Source organism: Dipodomys ordii, unplaced genomic scaffold (genome assembly GCF_000151885.1).
Source record: "Dipodomys ordii isolate 6190 unplaced genomic scaffold, Dord_2.0 Scaffold120, whole genome shotgun sequence".
In the NCBI taxonomy this organism is placed as follows: domain Eukaryota; kingdom Metazoa; phylum Chordata; class Mammalia; order Rodentia; family Heteromyidae; genus Dipodomys; species Dipodomys ordii.
In genome coordinates, this window is record NW_012267336.1 from 1,016,634 (window position 1) to 1,032,928 (window position 16,295).

General features: G+C 41.9%; 1 protein-coding gene across 1 annotated transcript; it reads left to right on the forward strand.

Annotated features, from left to right (window-relative positions):
* The first annotated feature begins 1,401 nt into the window (after window positions 1-1,401).
* Window positions 1,402-12,703, forward strand: Glo1 (glyoxalase I). Its single transcript, XM_013029653.1, has 6 exons — window positions 1,402-1,557; window positions 5,998-6,080; window positions 8,322-8,462; window positions 10,102-10,169; window positions 10,979-11,068; window positions 11,862-12,703. The coding sequence occupies exons 1-6, from the start codon at window positions 1,474-1,476 to the stop codon at window positions 11,948-11,950; spliced, it is 555 nt and encodes a 184-aa protein (XP_012885107.1). The 5' UTR covers window positions 1,402-1,473; the 3' UTR covers window positions 11,951-12,703.
* Window positions 12,704-16,295: the final 3,592 nt, after the last annotated feature.

Below are 16,295 nucleotides of genomic sequence, written 5' to 3' on the forward strand. Positions count from 1 at the left end.
GGAGGGACAGTGCCCAGGCCCAGAGTTCAGTTCCCATGACTGGACCCCACCCCCCCCAAAAAAAAAAAGAAAAGAAAAGAAAAATGGAGGAGAAAGGAAAAGGAAAAAGCCAGACTCCATTGTCAACAGGCTAGGGCTGTTTATTGAGGTACAGCTGTGAGGGGCAACAAACCTTCCCACGGAAAAGGAGGTTTGTGCAAGGAGGTGGGCCCAGAATGGGGTTTCTATGGGTTTGAATAAGGAAACAGAGGTTACTTGGGTTTAGTGTAAGGAGGGGCAGGGGTGGGGGGGAGGATGACTGTAGATGCAGGCAGAGAATAGGGTATTTCCTTATCTAAGGTCTTAGGCCTTTTTAATGTTCAAACAGCTCTGCATCTGTCTTGTCTACACAGTTGACCTTCACATGATCTAGTTCTGTCTTCCAACCTCTTTAATGCTTTCTTAGCCTCACAGCTTGGCCTCAGCTTTACAGGCTAGGTCCAGAATGGAATGTTTACAGCCAGGTTCAGGTTGGATTTTCCTGCCTGTGTCAAAGCACATCCATGCATACCTGGGGTAATAGAATGGGAGTCAATCCTTCAAATATTGCATATGAATTTCAGTTGCTCTTCATGCACATCAACCCTTGATCCTCACAGATACTTTTTAACTTCATTCCATCTCAAGGGTATCAAAGAGGATTCTCTGTATACTCAAAAATGTATTCTTTTATAAACTGATCCTTTTCTCTTTTGTCATTTTTTGTGCTGTTTGTTGTGTTTTTGTTTGTTTTTTCCATTGATTTGGAAGTCTGAGGCAGCTTCCTGGGCTGCTCCTCAGGGGAAATCATGTTCCTGTTAGGAATTGTTTGTTTTTGGGGCATTTTCTGATGTCATTATTAGATGAGTGTTCCATCATACACAACACACGACCTTGTTTTTCGTATTTCTAAACTTTCCAAAAATGACATTTGTATTACACGTATTTTTCTACAACTTGTTGAGATAAGGTCTCGTTTTGTCCTGGTCCATGCTCCGGACAACCTCTGCCACTATGTCCTGCTTATTCTATATGTTTTAAAGTTTTTCCCTTCTCATTTTTCTTTATGGTATAAAGAAAGTGCTGTACCAGTGAGCCACATCTCCAGCCCTTGAGCTTTAATAATTAAATGGCAACAAAACTAGGTCATGAGTCACACTAAAAACTCACTTTCCCGCCTGCAGACTTTTTTTTTCTCTTTTAAAGCGCTTACTTCATTTTTGCGCAAAGCATCCTGGGAGTTGTAGTCTTCAGCCATGGGGCCCCGAGGCCAGGCATCCAATCAGCAGAGAGCCTATACCTTTCCCCCCAGCGATTGGCTAGACGTGGCTGCCGCCCGCCCCCGCGGCGCCGTCGCGTTGGCTAACGTGAGGGCAGGCGGGTTTAAGGCTAGAGGGGGTTGTCGGCCGTGTCTCTGCTCCTGGGTGCAGCCGTTCCTGACGGTGCAGTTCAGCCATGGCAGAATCACAGCCCGCGTCCGGGGGCCTCACTGATGAGGCCGCTCTCAGTTGCTGCTCCGACGCGGACCCCAGCACCAAGGTGGGCCCTCGATCCCCTTCTCCCGCCTTCAGAGGACGCGGTCCCGGGCGGAATTCTAACTCGGTGCGGCCTCTTGCTGCAGGTCGGCCGGCCTCGGGCGGACGGGAGCTGGCCGGGAGGAGGGTGGATGTGGTCCAGTCCGGGGAAGGGGGCGGCCGGTAGGATGCACGGGCTCTTGTCTTTAGGTTGGCTCGGGGACGTGGGATCTGCTTGCGGCTCTCCTGGTCCTGTCTATTTGGGGACGTGGCTAGAAGCCTGGCCAGCCCGGGTCAGGTTCCTGCTCCCGGGTCGGACGCCACGAGCCGCCCAGACCTCCCCGCCACAGGCCCGAAGCTCTTGTCGCTGTGCCCCCGGCTTCACCCCTCCCAACTGCTGCGATCGCCCCGCGCTCAACCGCTTTGGCTTGGCTTTTTTTGCTGTTTGCCCACGGCAACCCCTCCGACCTGGAGGAGAGACAGATCTTCGGGCTTCGAACCGAAGGGGAATCGTAGGAATTCCCCCGCTCACCCTCGGGTTTTACGATTGCGAGCCAGTCAGAGGAAGAACCTGTGGCCCGTGACGCTTTCACTACTTCCCGGGACGGCACTGAAGCCCATAACTTACTCAGGTGCGGTGCCTCCCTGCAGTGCCAAGGCCAGGCCCCGCCGACGCCTCGGGACTTGTACCTGTGGAGTCAGCAGTGTCAGCGGATTACATCTGTTGTAATTACTTGTGATTCACATTAACTACATCTTTTGTAAATTCCTTGGAGATCTACTGTTGGTCTTAAGTTACTCTGACCTGTGAAGAAGGCAAGAGGGGATTTGCCTTCCGAACAGAGTCAGAAACTTCCAATTTTGACTAGCACCTAGTGTGTTCTTAGGAAAAATGTTAATCATTGCAAACTCTGGTTAACTTAGAGTTAACTCAGAGTTAACATTGTTAACTCTGGTTAACTTAGATATCCTTTAATCATCCTACATATTGTATATGGTATAAATGAAGTCATTTAGTATGTTAGTTTCCCAGATAACTGAGGATTTTATGTATTGGACTATTTCAAACAAACAAAATGATTTCAGGACTGTGTAGTATGAGTTAATTTCCCACATAACTGGGTTTTATATCCTGGACTGTTTCAAACAAAAAAGATTCTTGGAACTGTGGTTCAGTGGTAGAGAACACATTAAAACATGCAAGAGACCTTAGGTTCAATCCCTAGTGCGCATACACACTCTCTGTCTCTCTCTCACACACACACACACAATTCTAGGAAGATACTTAGAAATACAAATAGATACACTTATCTAAACTTTATTTGATTAAGAGTTATTTTCTGAGATCAGTAGTGTTAGTCCTAAAAGTTCTGAGTAGGGCCATAAAATGGAATGTATAATAGCTGAAGTATAGTCAGTGTGCCAGGCCAGGTGTGGCATTGTAAGTTAATTACTTAATTTAATCCTCACAACTCTAATAGGCATATAAGGAGATTTAGACACAGGTGTTGACTCACCCAGAGAGGGTGAACCTGGCTTCCACCTTGTCTGCTTCTAGGATACTGACTCAAAACAGCAATTTTGGAATTTGCCATGAAGAGAAAAAAGGATCCTCAATGAACTAAATTCAGCTTGATTGCTGATTATCTACATTATAAAGAACGTGGCTAGCTGGGCCCTGGTGGCTCATGCCTGTAATCCTAGCTACTCAGGAGGCTGAGATCTGAGGATCACAGTTCAAAGCCAGTTCAGACAGCAAAGTCAAAACCGGAAGTGGTGCTGTGGTTCAAGCGGTAGAGTGCTTACCTTGAGCTGAAGAGCTCAAGGACAGCACCCAAGCCCAGAGTTCAAGCCCCACAACCGACCAAAAAAAAAAGAACATGGCTGACACTTTGGGTAATACTAAGATAAACAAAATGGGCTCCCCCATACACCAGCTCTAATGTAAGGTGGACTAATTAGCTATTGGCATTATAAAGCACTTTGGAGAACAGGAAAAAGAGATTTTCAAACATTGCATGTATGGAATTTAGAGTCAGATGACCTCCATTTGTATCCTCCATTCATTGGTTACAGTAACCTTGGCAGGACTCTCTGGAGTTTGTACAGTGAAAGTAAAGACAGCTCAGAGATCTGCTATAAGAATAAAATAAAATGACATGAGGTATATTACATTCTCTAACCTATGTGAGTGACAGAACTTCAAGTAGTATTTCAAGGTAATATTTGTTGAGGCTCAACAAAAGTAATGATTTACTCAGTATCACAGATTTTAGATCCAGCATATAAACCACTATTGTCTCAAAAATAATTTCTCTCACATCTGTATGTTTTCCTCTCTGTGCTTGAGAGATTACAGGCCTCATGACTGAAGAAAAGATCAATACTATGGGATGTAGATTGGTTAGGGGTACATAAGCTCACCGTCCACTAGGTTAAAAGACTGACATGTGTCCATTGGTTTAAAATCAAAGTTTAAAACCAGGACTTATGTTAAGCTGGGATGCCAGTGGCTCATACCTGTAATCCTAGCTACTCAAGACACTAAGATCTCAGTTCAGAGCCAAACTGGACAGAAAAGCCTGTGAGACTCTTATCTCCAATTAACCACCAAAAAGCTGAAAGTGGGAGCCAAGTGGTAGAGCACTAACATTGAGCAAAAAAGCTCCAGGACAGCAACCAGTCTCAGAATTCAAGCCCCAGGACTGGCACAAAAAAGAAAAAAGAAAACCAAACAAACCAGTTTGCTTCCAAACTCTGGTTGTGTGAATGCAATTCCTTTTACTTTTCTCCTCCCCCCCCCTTCTTTCTTCCTTTCCTTTTCCTTTCCTTTCTTTTCCTTCCTTGTGCCAGTCCTAGGGCTTGAACTGGGCCTGGGCCCTTGTTCCTAAGCTTCTTTTTTTTTTTTTTTTGGGTCCGGTCATGGGGCCTGAACTCTGGGCCTGGGCGCTATCCCTCAGCACTTCAGCTCAAGGCTAGCGCTCTACCACTTGAGCCACAGCACCACTTCCGGCTTTTTTCTTTTTGCTTATGTGATGCTGAGGAATTGAACCCAGGGCCTCATGCATGCAAGGCAAGCGCTCTACCACTGAGCCACCTTCCCAGCCCCTCCTAAGCTTCTTTTGCTCAAGGCTTGCATTCTACCACTTGAGCCTGGGCTCCACTTCAGGCTTTTTTCTCTTTTCTTTGGTAGTTTATTGGAAATAAAGACTCTCACAAACTTTCCTGCTTAGGCTGGCTTGGAACCACAGTCCTCAGATCTCAGACTCCTGAGTAGCTGGGATTACTGGGGTGAGCCACTGGGCATTTCTTTTCTGTGGTTTCCTGGCTGGCTCATGGTTGCAGGGAGATCTGTCTCATCTCCTTGTATCTTGTGCTCCCATACCTCATAACTAGTACTGGGAGACTGCTTTGCCTTGGTTCCTGCTTCCGTTATTTGCCACACCTTTCTTCTGTGTTCTCTCTGGCTTTCCTGCCTTTCTCTTCTGCTTTTAAGGCCCCTGTGTGATTACATTGAACTCACTCTAATCTCTGTATTTTAAGGCTGACTGATTAATAACCTTAATTCTATCTGTAAAGTTCCTCAGAGCAGTATAAATTAGTGTTTGCTCAAATAATATGGGACATCTTAGCATTTAGTCTTTCCCTGTAATTTCTCAGAGACTGCAGTGCACTGGCGGAGCACCAAGAACAGCTTCCCCCATGAGGCTGCCAAGTGCTGCCTTGGAAATGGCCTGTGGTCTGCTGACAGAGCACAGTAAGATTTCCAGGTCTTGGCCTCCCCAAGCAAACATGGAGGTTGACAGGCAAGCCTCCGGTCACTCACATTACCAGAGAGGAAGAGTTGCTTGCTGTTTTTGTCAGATTTTCAGTATTTTGTTTTAATCTGTACTTGGACAAACATGTGACAAACAGTGTTGCTACTATTTATAATTTTCTTTTAAAATAAAAAAAAAATTGGGGGGCTGGGAAGGTGGCTCAGTGGTAGAGCGCTTGCCTTGCATGCCTGAGGCCCTGGGTTCGATTCCTCAGCACCACATAAGCAAAAAGAAAAAAGCCGGAAGTGGCGCTGTGGCTCAAGTGGTAGAGTGCTAGCCTTGAGCTGAAGAGCTGAGGGACAGTGCCCAGGCCCAGAGTTCAGGCCCCACGACCGGAACCCTCCCTCCCACCCCCCAAAAAAAGAAAGTTGTAAGAACTAGCCAGGTGCCAGTGGCAAGTCTGTGAGAAGACTCCACTTAGCCACCAGAAAACTGGAAGTGGAGCTGTGGCTCAGAGTGCTAGCATTGAGCAAAAAGAAGCTCAAGAACAAGAACAGGGTCCAGGACCTGAGTTCAAGCCTCAAGACTGGAACATACACACACACAAATGTTAACAATGGTGGTCTGTTTGTATCTTATTATAAGAAGCACAAGTGAAAGTTAAAGATGTTTTTAAAGATGGTTTTAATGTAACTGTTTCTTTTTAGGATTTTCTATTACAGCAGACCATGCTACGAATTAAGGATCCTAAGAAGTCACTGGATTTTTATACTAGAGTTCTTGGAATGACGTAAGTAAAGCATTAGCCTTTGATGTTTATTCCATAGTGTGAATACAGGGAAGGTTTTCAGGCCCATTTAAAAGTAACAGATACTCTTTCTGCCAGGGTTCTGGAAGGGGGCCTGCGTAGACAGGTTAAGTTCCCTTCTTTATTCCTAAGCCCATGAGCAACCAAATTCCATCTAAGTCCTTTATTCGTTCAGATCTCTTTAAATGTTCTGACAGTTTGTGGCTTTGTGTTTACTTCAGAAAACATAAATATAAGGGCCTATTGCTCAGAAAATGAATGCGTTTACTCAAAGGGCCTGTTCCCTTCGTAGGCAGCACTTTCATCCTTGGCCTGGTAATGGCCACTGAGCTGGTAACCACGGAAGATTAACATGTTTGTTTATCTTCACTCTTGCCTGTTGTCAGATATAACTGGCAGTTTTACTTGTCTTGATTTGTTTCCCCAAATAACATGAAGTTTTTAATTGGTTTTGGTAATATGAAGAACAAAATTAAATGATATTTAATTTACTGCCTACATAACCTCCATTGACTTTAAGAGAACACCTCAAGTAGTGTTTGTCTATTAAGAAAATCTGATCAGGTCGGAACAATAGAAAACAAAGAACAATAGTTTCCTTCTCCTAGCCTTTCTCTCTAGATTACTGCTGTTAATAGTTTCTTGTGATTCTGTCCAGAATTTAGCATAATGTATTTATTTAGCATAAACCAGCATGGGTTTTTAAATATTTGAAGAAAGAATCAATATATAATAACATTAATTTTATAATAGTAAGTGTATTTATATGTTTAGAGGGGAGAAAAGAAACTTACTGGACACTTCCTGTTTGTGGTGTACTTCCCATGTCACTTCATTCAGTCACGGCAGGCCATTGTGGGGCTGATTCCCATTTTGCAAATAAGAAAACTTCCAAACCTTAAAATGATGATGGTACTGAGCCCAGACCCCACAGCTGGCAGAGATCAGAACTGGAATTTGAATCCATGCGCCACTGGCTCCAGTGCTGACCTTTTTTTGTGTTTTTGGTAGTACTGCGGTTTTAACTAACTCAGGGCTTCACATTTGCTAGGCAGGCACTGTACCACCTCAAGTCCCCAGTCCCTGACTGTATTTTTAAAGAGCTCACAGATAGGTGCAGCCTGACAATAGTGTGGAGGATTTATTCAATGCAAGTCACAGTAGATGCGTCAGTAAGGTCTATGTCTTTATTTAGTAGGTGCCAGAGGTACTTTAGTCAATAGTAAGTCAGTACCAGGGTCTCAGTGGGCTGAAGCGTATTGCATAGCAGGGATAATTAATTGAAAGATTTTGAGTCAACCTTGAGAAATGTTCCCTTAGCAATACCACAACCATTTGTTCTTGTTGATTAGAAACAAGGTCAAAAAATAAAAAGGGAAACTTTATATTTGTGTGTGAAAATAGAATGGTGAAACCTATTGAAATTGTTTTAAGAGGGTAAGAGGGGCTATATGGGACAGAGGGGAGTACGGTGGGTGGGGTACATTGTATTCAAGTATGGACATGTCACAGTGAAAACCCCCTTACGCAAATAATTTATACTGATAAAAATCTTTTAAAAGGATACCATTTTTCTACTTAGAAACAAATACTGTAATTCAAGCTAAATACCATTAAGTAAGAAGAATCAGTGAATTACAAAGGTATTTTATTTCCTGGTGCCAGGACTGGGATTGGCTCTACCACTTGAGGTACACCTCCACTTCCGGCTCTCTGCTGGTTACAGATGAGAATTTCACCAATTTGTTTTCCCAGGCTGCTGTAGAACCACAGTCTTCAGATCTCAGCTTCCTGGGAAGCCAGGGTTACAGGTGTGAACCACTGGCACCTGGCTTCTTTCATTTTTATGTTTTACTTTTTTTTTTGTCAGTCATGGGGCCTGAACTCTGGGCCTGGGCGCTGTCCCTCAGCACTTCAGCTCAAGGCGAGCGCTCTACCACTTGAGCTACAGTGCCACTTCCGGTTTTCTAGTGGTTTATTGAAGATAGGAGTCTACTGGCTTTCCTGCCCGGGCTGGCTTTAAACCGCGATCCTCAGATCTCAGCCTCCTGAGTAGCTAGGATTACAAGCGTGAGCCACCGGTGCCCGGCTCACTTTTGTTTTTAAAAGTTTTTTCTTCCACTGATTTTCCTCTTCCTTGTCTCACTCAATTAAAGTTACATTGATTTTAATATGAATTGGTCTTTCCTCTTAACGAATTTACCTGTTTGTTTTTCATTTCAGCCTACTCCAAAAACTTGATTTTCCTTCTATGAAATTTTCACTCTATTTCTTGGCTTATGAGGATAAAAATGACATCCCCAAAGAGAAAAATGAAAGAATCGCATGGACATTCTCCAGAAAAGCCACACTTGAGTTGACACAGTGAGTTTTTATCATTTTCTATATTCAAATCTTTAAGAGTCTCTCTTTCTCCTTCCCTTCTTTCTTTCTTCCTTCCTTCCTTCATTCACTTTTTCTTTTTTTTGGCGGGGGGGTCCAGTCGTGGGGCCTGAACTCTGGGCTTGAGCGCTGTCCCTCAGCTCTTCAGCTCAAGGCTAGCACTCTACCACTTGAGCCACAGCGCTACTTCTGGCTTTTTTCTTTTTGCTTATGTGGTATTGAGGAATCGAACCCAGGGCCTCAGGCATGCAAGGCAAGCGCTCTACCACTGAGCCACCTTCCCAGCCCCTTCATTCACTTTTTCTGATTACTAGTTTAATTCAATTTGTCACAGTTTGAATGTTTTTAGATTTTTGAGACCAGGCTTAGTATGTAGCCTAAGCTATTCCTGAACTCACTGTTTAGCCTAGATGACTTCAAACTTTTTATATAAATTTTTGGGTCTGCCAGGCGCTGGTGGCTCACACCTATAATCCTTGCTACTCAAGAGGCTGAGATCTGAGGATTGAAGTTCAAAGCCAGCCCAGGAAGGAAAGTCTGTGAGAATCTTATCTCCAATAAACTACCAGAAAACTGCAAGTGGCACTGTGTGGCTCAAGTGGTAGAGCGCTTGTCTTGAGCTGAAGATCTGAGAGACAGCACCCAGGTCTAGCTTCAAGCCCCACAACCGACAGAAGAATAATCGGGTCTTTGTGATACCATAGTATCACAAGGGCCAGTAAGAACATTTGTCTTTTAGGTAGAGAATATAAAAACCTTAAGTACTGATGAGGTATTTACCAAAACTGTAATTAATTAATGTGCAGATACTATTTCTAAAATCTTACATCATTCAAATTTTTGTCCTTAATTATTTTGTTGCATTTTTTATCTAAAAGTTATATATGTGTATACATACATATATATATATTTGTGTGTGTGTATAAAATAAGTTCTTTAAAAAGTCATTAAATCAGTTCAGGGAAGGCTAGAGTTGTAGCTCAGTGGTAGAACATTTGCCTAACATGTGCAAGGCCTTGGGTTCAATCCCCAGTACTGGAAAGAAAAAAAGAGAAAGGGAAAAACAAGAAGTCAAACCATTTTGTTATAATTAAAGTACTTTTATAATTTCAACAGTTAAGAGAATGGAAGTAAAAATTCCCTTTTTCCCTTTTTGTTATGTTTACAGTTTTAGTATCTTTACAGTGTTTCTTTGTACTCCTTACTAATTACTAAAAGACCATTTGTTGCAAAATGTGTCTTGACTCAGAAGAAAATCTTAGAATGAAACAGTCCTAGACATTGGCTGACCCTGACAAATTATATCTTTCTGTACACATCTCTTCTATAAAATGGAAATGTTCAACTTTATAGTTTAATCCAATATGATGTATTTAGCACAATAAAGGATGTTGCTGGTATTGCTGCTTATCCCAGTGCCTATTTTTACTCTATCCTTGATCTGGTTAAAACCATACTTTTCCCTCTTGTCTTGTCTACAGTTGACAATTTATAGCGTAGCAGCAGGTTTAGATCAGCTGTGTAAATGGTACACAGGAGAAGATTTTAAGATGGAGATTTCTTTTTTGGGTATCTGTTCTGCAGGACAGAGGTATGAGTTCTAGTTTCCCTTCTTTTGCAGCAATTGGGGCACGGAAGATGATGAGACCCAAAGTTACCACAATGGCAATTCAGACCCTCGGGGATTTGGTATGTTTTACTATTCGTATGGAATATGTATGGATTGATGTTACATGGTGTACATGTTAGTATTATAATAAACCTAAAGCAGTAATGATTACTAAGAATAATTTATTGAGATATAGTGATCTTTATTTTCCATAAATAATCTTATTTAGGAGTATGTAATTTTTGAGTCTTGGCCTAAATATAGCGTTTATTCTTTCTTGATGATTTTACTTTAAAACCTTAGTATTATACTTTCAGTAGGCATTGTCAATCTGTCACACTCTCTGCAGTGGTGGGGCTTGAACTTAATTGCTCTACCACTTAAGTTCCCCAGCTCCTTCCATAAACTTTTTAATTTAAACAACAAAACAAAACCAAAGAAATCTATTGCTAATAGCAATCTTAATTTTCTGGTAGTGTACACTTCTGCCTTAATGTAAAAATCACTCAAGTCCACAAGGCAAAGGCTGATATATTGTCACTGCTACCAGTAAACCTATTCAGTATGAGTTAACAATAACTTCTCTTACTGTCTCCTTGATCTGGTTAAAGTCCTACATTGGTATAGATTATTCTTAACGGACTGAACTATATGAGCCTGTATTGGTTTATTTTAAATAACTTATAATTCAGACCAACTATTTATTCCATTATACTCAGCTAGTTATAACTGTATTCATTCTTTAATATAGATTTGGAACCTACCTGACTCAGTGTGTTTTCAATTGCCTTTTGTTTTGAAATTATTTTGGAAGCCACTTGTGGCACTGTTGTGATTACCTTTTTTTTTCTCTGTGTGTGTATGTGTGTTTCGGGGTATGTCACCTAAGGTCACATTGGAATTGCTGTTCCTGATGTTCATGGTGCTTGTAAAAGATTTGAAGAACTAGGAGTCAAATTTGTGAAGAAACCTGATGATGGTGAGACTATTACTTATTGTAGTTATGCCTTTCCCTAATTAAATAATGTTGTAAGCACCTGTATAGAATGCCCTGTTGAAATAAAACCCTTTGGGTTGTAAGTGACAGAACTCTACTTCAACCAGCTTAGGAAAAGTAGAATACCTGGGGATCTCAGAGAACAGCACTGAAGGCAGTTTCACCAGAGATTGGACCCAGGATCCAGGGAGTCATCAAAATCTAGGCTCCTCCCGTTCTCTAGACCTACCATGAGGGTGACTTGGCTGTGTAGGTAACCTATTCTGTTCACTCCTTTGAGAACCTAGTCTTTGTTTTTTTCTTTGAAACACTTCCAGGGGCTGGGAAGGTGGCTCCGTGGTAGAGTGCTTGCCTTGCATGCCTGAAGCCCTGGGTTCGATTCTTCAGCCTTGAGCTGAAGAGCTGAGGGGACAGCGCCCAGGCCCAGAGCTCAGGCCCCACAACCGGACCCAAAAAAAAAAAACAAAACAATTCCAGTGACTCCTGACTTGGTAGAAATGGTAACAAGAAAATGAGGCAAATACCTGGTTTCTGACAGTTGCAGGCCATCCCACAGTTGACATTAGAAGGGCTGCTTTTCATTTTTGTGTGGAAGATAACATTTGGGGCATTATGAAAAATGTGCATTTGAGCAACACTGACAACATGGAACTTGAAACAGTAAAACCATACATAAAATAATGTGGTTCCTGAAAGTGCCAATTAAGAATCAAGTTAAGAAAAATGTTTCATCTTATGAGCTCACTTGTCAGTAACGAACATTTTCACTTTACAGGTAAAATGAAAGGTCTGGCATTTATTCAAGATCCTGATGGCTACTGGATTGAAATTTTGAATCCTAACAGTATAGCAACTATTGTGTAGTTGTGTGAGAACACTTCTGTGAGGTGCAGTGAAGACTGAAAGAGAAAGAAAACAGTGAATTGGAGATACTCAAATACTTGGAGCATCTAGGACCGATGGATGGATGGTGTCCTCATTCAAATTATTTAAGTCCATTTTCCTTTCCTGTTTCAGCAATTCCCCTGCCCTTCATAACTGTGTAGTTATTTCTAGTTTTAAAGTAGTACTTTATCAATGACCTTGAATGTAGTTGTATAACTTTACTTTTTAGGTAATAATTAGAACAAGTCTCTTCAGAGGCTGCATTTGCTGCCTTCTGGCTCCCAAGTTACCTTTCTTCAGTATGCCTTTGGATCTTTTTTTTTTTTACTTAACTTTTTTTTTTTTGTCATTATCTTCTGGGGTTTCCATTCCTCAGAAATACTTTTCACAATGCAAAAAAAAGAACACTGAACAAAAATGAAACTTCATATGTACTTCAAACAATACAAAGTGTTTGTTTTACAAAAGAGAAGGAATTCCTGAGAGCAATTCAGAATCATACTGACAAGGATACTAATAGAACAATGAGTATCATTTCTTTTATAAAAGAATTTCAGAGTTCAAGGACTAATCTCATTTACCTGAGAGTGGAGAGGAAGGAGGACACAGTTTTTACTGGATACCCGGCTACTGGACCAGGCTGTAACATGCTCTTTATTACTAACTAATCATCCCATGAGAAAGAAAGCAGGATGTATAGAATAATGTGAATAAATTGAGCACTCAAGTTCTCATCATCATTTTAATAATTTAGATTATGCCTCACTATTATACCTTATAATACCTCTTGTATTAGTCTCTTGTAAAAATCTTCCATGAGTTTGTGCACTGTGCTCTTGGCTCTTAGGCCTGAATATCATTTTGAGAGAAATGGCATAGAGGTTGGTAGAATAAGAGTGCCTCCAGGAAACCTGGCTGTTCCCACCTTTATGATCCTTATGATCTTTGTGATGCTCTTGAAGAGTCTTCCTTCCAGAAGGTCTTCATGATGCTAGTAGCCATTTATGATCAATTATATCCAACAACAAATGAAATACTAGAAGTAGGCTTAGTAGTCTTCCCTGCAGTGTTCAATGAGTTTCAGAAATTTAAATCTGAAGCTGGGCGCTGGTGGCTCACCCTGTAATCCTAGCTACTCAGGAGGCTGAGATCTGAGGGTCGCTGTTCAAAGCCAGCCCGGGTAGGGAAGTCTGTGAGACTCTTATCTCCAATAAACCACTAGAAAATCGGAAGTGGCACTGTGGCACAAGTGGTAGAGCACTCGCCTTGAGCTGAAGAGCACAGGGACAGCGCTCAGGCCCAGAGTTCAAGCCCCACGACCAACCAAAAAAGTAAAATAAAAAATAAATAATTTAAATCTGAAAATCTCTTACAGCCTGAAGGATAAAGACATCCAACCTGTGCTTGAACTACAGTTATATCTTCTGAAGAGACTAGTGGAAGACTTTTGGATAGGCTATACCAACTTGTTCTTTCTTTGGTAGAAGTACTTCACATTTCTTTTTTGGATTAAACAGGTTTATGTCAGCAATTTAAACAAATTGTACATATAAGCTGAAATAAAATTTTAAATATTACTTTAATTTGTAAACTTTTGTCCATCAACTTATTAACTAAAGGTGACCCTTATTAGGGAAATAATCTGAAAGGACTTGCATTTCACTCTGAACCAGAGATAGTTGTAATTCTGTATAGCCGGGAAGCCAGCTATTTCTTTGGGTAAGGATGTATGGGAAAGGAAATGAGATAAGGAATAAAGGATTGTGGTATAAGAGAAGACCAAATACCAAAATTTGGTTACGGCAATTTAGGAAGACCAACTTCTCATTCCAAGTACTAGAATTAACAAATAAGGGGTCTATTCAGCTTTTAAGTTCAATAATTCAAACTTCCTTTCCACTTGCTAAGATGGGCCTTGTTCCTTAAATCCGTATCTATATACATTGAAAAATTATATGGTTCAGGGCTGGGAATGTGGGTTAGTGGTAGAGTGCTTGCCTAGCTTGCAGGAAGCCATGGGTTCAATTCCCCAGTACCACATAAACAGAAAAGGCTGGAAGTAGCACTGTGGCTCAAAGGTAGAGCACTAGCCTTGAGCACAGAGAGGCTGAAGGACATTGCCCAGGCCCTGAGTTCAAGCCCCAGGACTGGCAAAAACAAAAACATGGTAATTTTGGGGGGGTCTGGTCGTGGGGGGGGCCTGAACTCTGGGCCTGGGTGCTGTCCCTCAGCTCTTCAGCTCAAGGCTAGCGCTCTACCACTTAAGCCACAGCACCACTTCCGGCTTTTTTCTTTTTTGCTTATGTGGTGCTGAGGAATCGAACCCAGGGCCTCAGGCATGCAAGGCAAGCACTCTACCACTGAGCCACCTTCCCAGCCCAAAAACATGGTAATTTTTTAGATCTTGCTAAGGATTAGAGCAATCACTTCTAAATAAACTTGCCAGGGAAGTGCTTATGAGAAGGGATGAGCTAGAGCAAAGCTCCCTAATTTTTCATGAGGCAGCAGAAATCTAGCATATGGTCACTAGGATGTCAATCCTATCAGCCCTACACAGCTGATATAATATGGGTGGTTTGAACTAAGAGCTGTGGCTTCCCTACATGATACTTAACCAGGACTGGGTAATGTTGCTGTAGTTCAGGCTTCTGTAACAAATACCATGAATTCGATTTGGGAGTCTGAGATATCCAAGATGAAGGCATCAGCAGACCCAGTGAAGGTCCTCTTCGTGACTTGTAGACAGGTGTCTTCTTACCATACTTCCTCATGTGGCAAAAAGAAATCATCTTTCATGTCTCTTGTAAAATCTCTAATTTCATTCAGGAGTGTGCCACCCTCATGACTCACTTGCTTCCCCAAAGTCTTATCAGTTAAGAATTGGCTCAATACAAACTTCAGTCCACTCGGTGTATAAATAGCCCTCGGCAATATGGCTGCCTGTGGGGAGCGTCATATCAGTAAAAATGTCTGCTCTGGCAATAAGGGGAAAAAAAATCCACCATCTGACATAGCAAGTACTTCAGGATTTAGTATGGGAAGGTAAGATGGTTCTAAGATGCCAAGAGCTCCAGGTTCTTCTAGAGTTCCCAGCCTACTGTTTTGTTTTCTCTTTGGGCCAACTATATTAATGTATTTTTTTAATTTTTTATTTGTCGGTCATGGGGCCTGAATTCTGGGCCTGGGCGCTGTCCCTCAGCTCTTCAGCTCAAGGCTAGTGCTCTACTACTTGAGCTACAGCACCCCTTCCGGCTTTTTCTGCTTATGTGGTGCTGAGGAATTGAACCCAGAGCCTCATGCGTGCAAGGCAAGCAACTGAGCCACCTTCCCAGCCCCTCAACAATATTAACATCATCTCAAGTGTCACTTATAGCCTTAACAATGTGCAGTGAAAGAAAAAAAAACTTAGCCCTCACTTAAGGTCTGAAAACCTTTTTCAGAGTTCTTCAGCAGAATTCTTATCATGTCTCAGACTTCGCTAGACTGGAATGGTTTTTCAGACTTTCTTTGCTTTAGATGACCCTGGCCGTTTTAAAGAGTACTGGTTAGTTTGTAGAATATTTCTCAATTGGGATTTTCTGAATGCATGTGGTGGTGGTGGTGGTGGTGGTGATGATGATGATGAAGACACTGAGGTCATGGGTTTATGAGAGACCACAGAGGTAAAATACATAGCATATGAGGAGTACATACTATGAACATGGCATTATCCTCTAATGGAAAGTTCTCTGCCCACCCCCTTTCCAGAGGAGGTCACTCTGAAGTACACATGTATTGGGGAGTTGCATTTCTATTTAAGGGAAAAACAGGTGTTGCACTTACCTGATTGCGCAGTGGGATTTGCAATGGTTGCAGTCCACGACAGGTCCTTCTTCCCATCCACTCAGTGCCAGGTGAACTCAACTGAAAATATGCCCCTCGAATTTCCCAACAAACCCCTAGGGGTCAGCACTGCCTTGTTGAGAGCCATTGCTGTCTGAGTGCCACTGCTAGTTTCTTTAAAGTACATGTGAACTTACAGCATTTACAAAGCAACATAAGTAGAATACAGATTTGTGCTTATTTACATACAACTTTGCCCAATTCAGCACTCATTTATGAGGGCTATTAAGAGATCTCCAAAGCATTCCATGTTTACATAAACTCTTTTATGTTTTACACAATACTGTATTAAGTTATATACTTATAATTACAAGGTAACCGGATTTGAACATGTTTGTAATGGACACAATTGAGAAGTAACTTTTCCGGGAAGCAGAAATGCACCAATGTTCCAGAGAGTGACAATTGGTTATAATTTGCTTGGCCTGCCAGAGTACCAGTT

Bases quoted from the DNA above. Each gene is read 5' to 3' on its own strand.
- Glo1 (XM_013029653.1), top strand. From the start codon at position 1,474: ATGGCAGAATCACAGCCCGCGTCCGGGGGCCTCACTGATGAGGCCGCT. The intron at 6,081-8,321 runs GTAAGTAAAGCA...TTTTCATTTCAG, and splicing joins ACTAGAGTTCTTGGAATGAC to CCTACTCCAAAAACTTGATT. The intron at 10,170-10,978 runs GTATGTTTTACT...ATGTCACCTAAG, and splicing joins TTCAGACCCTCGGGGATTTG to GTCACATTGGAATTGCTGTT.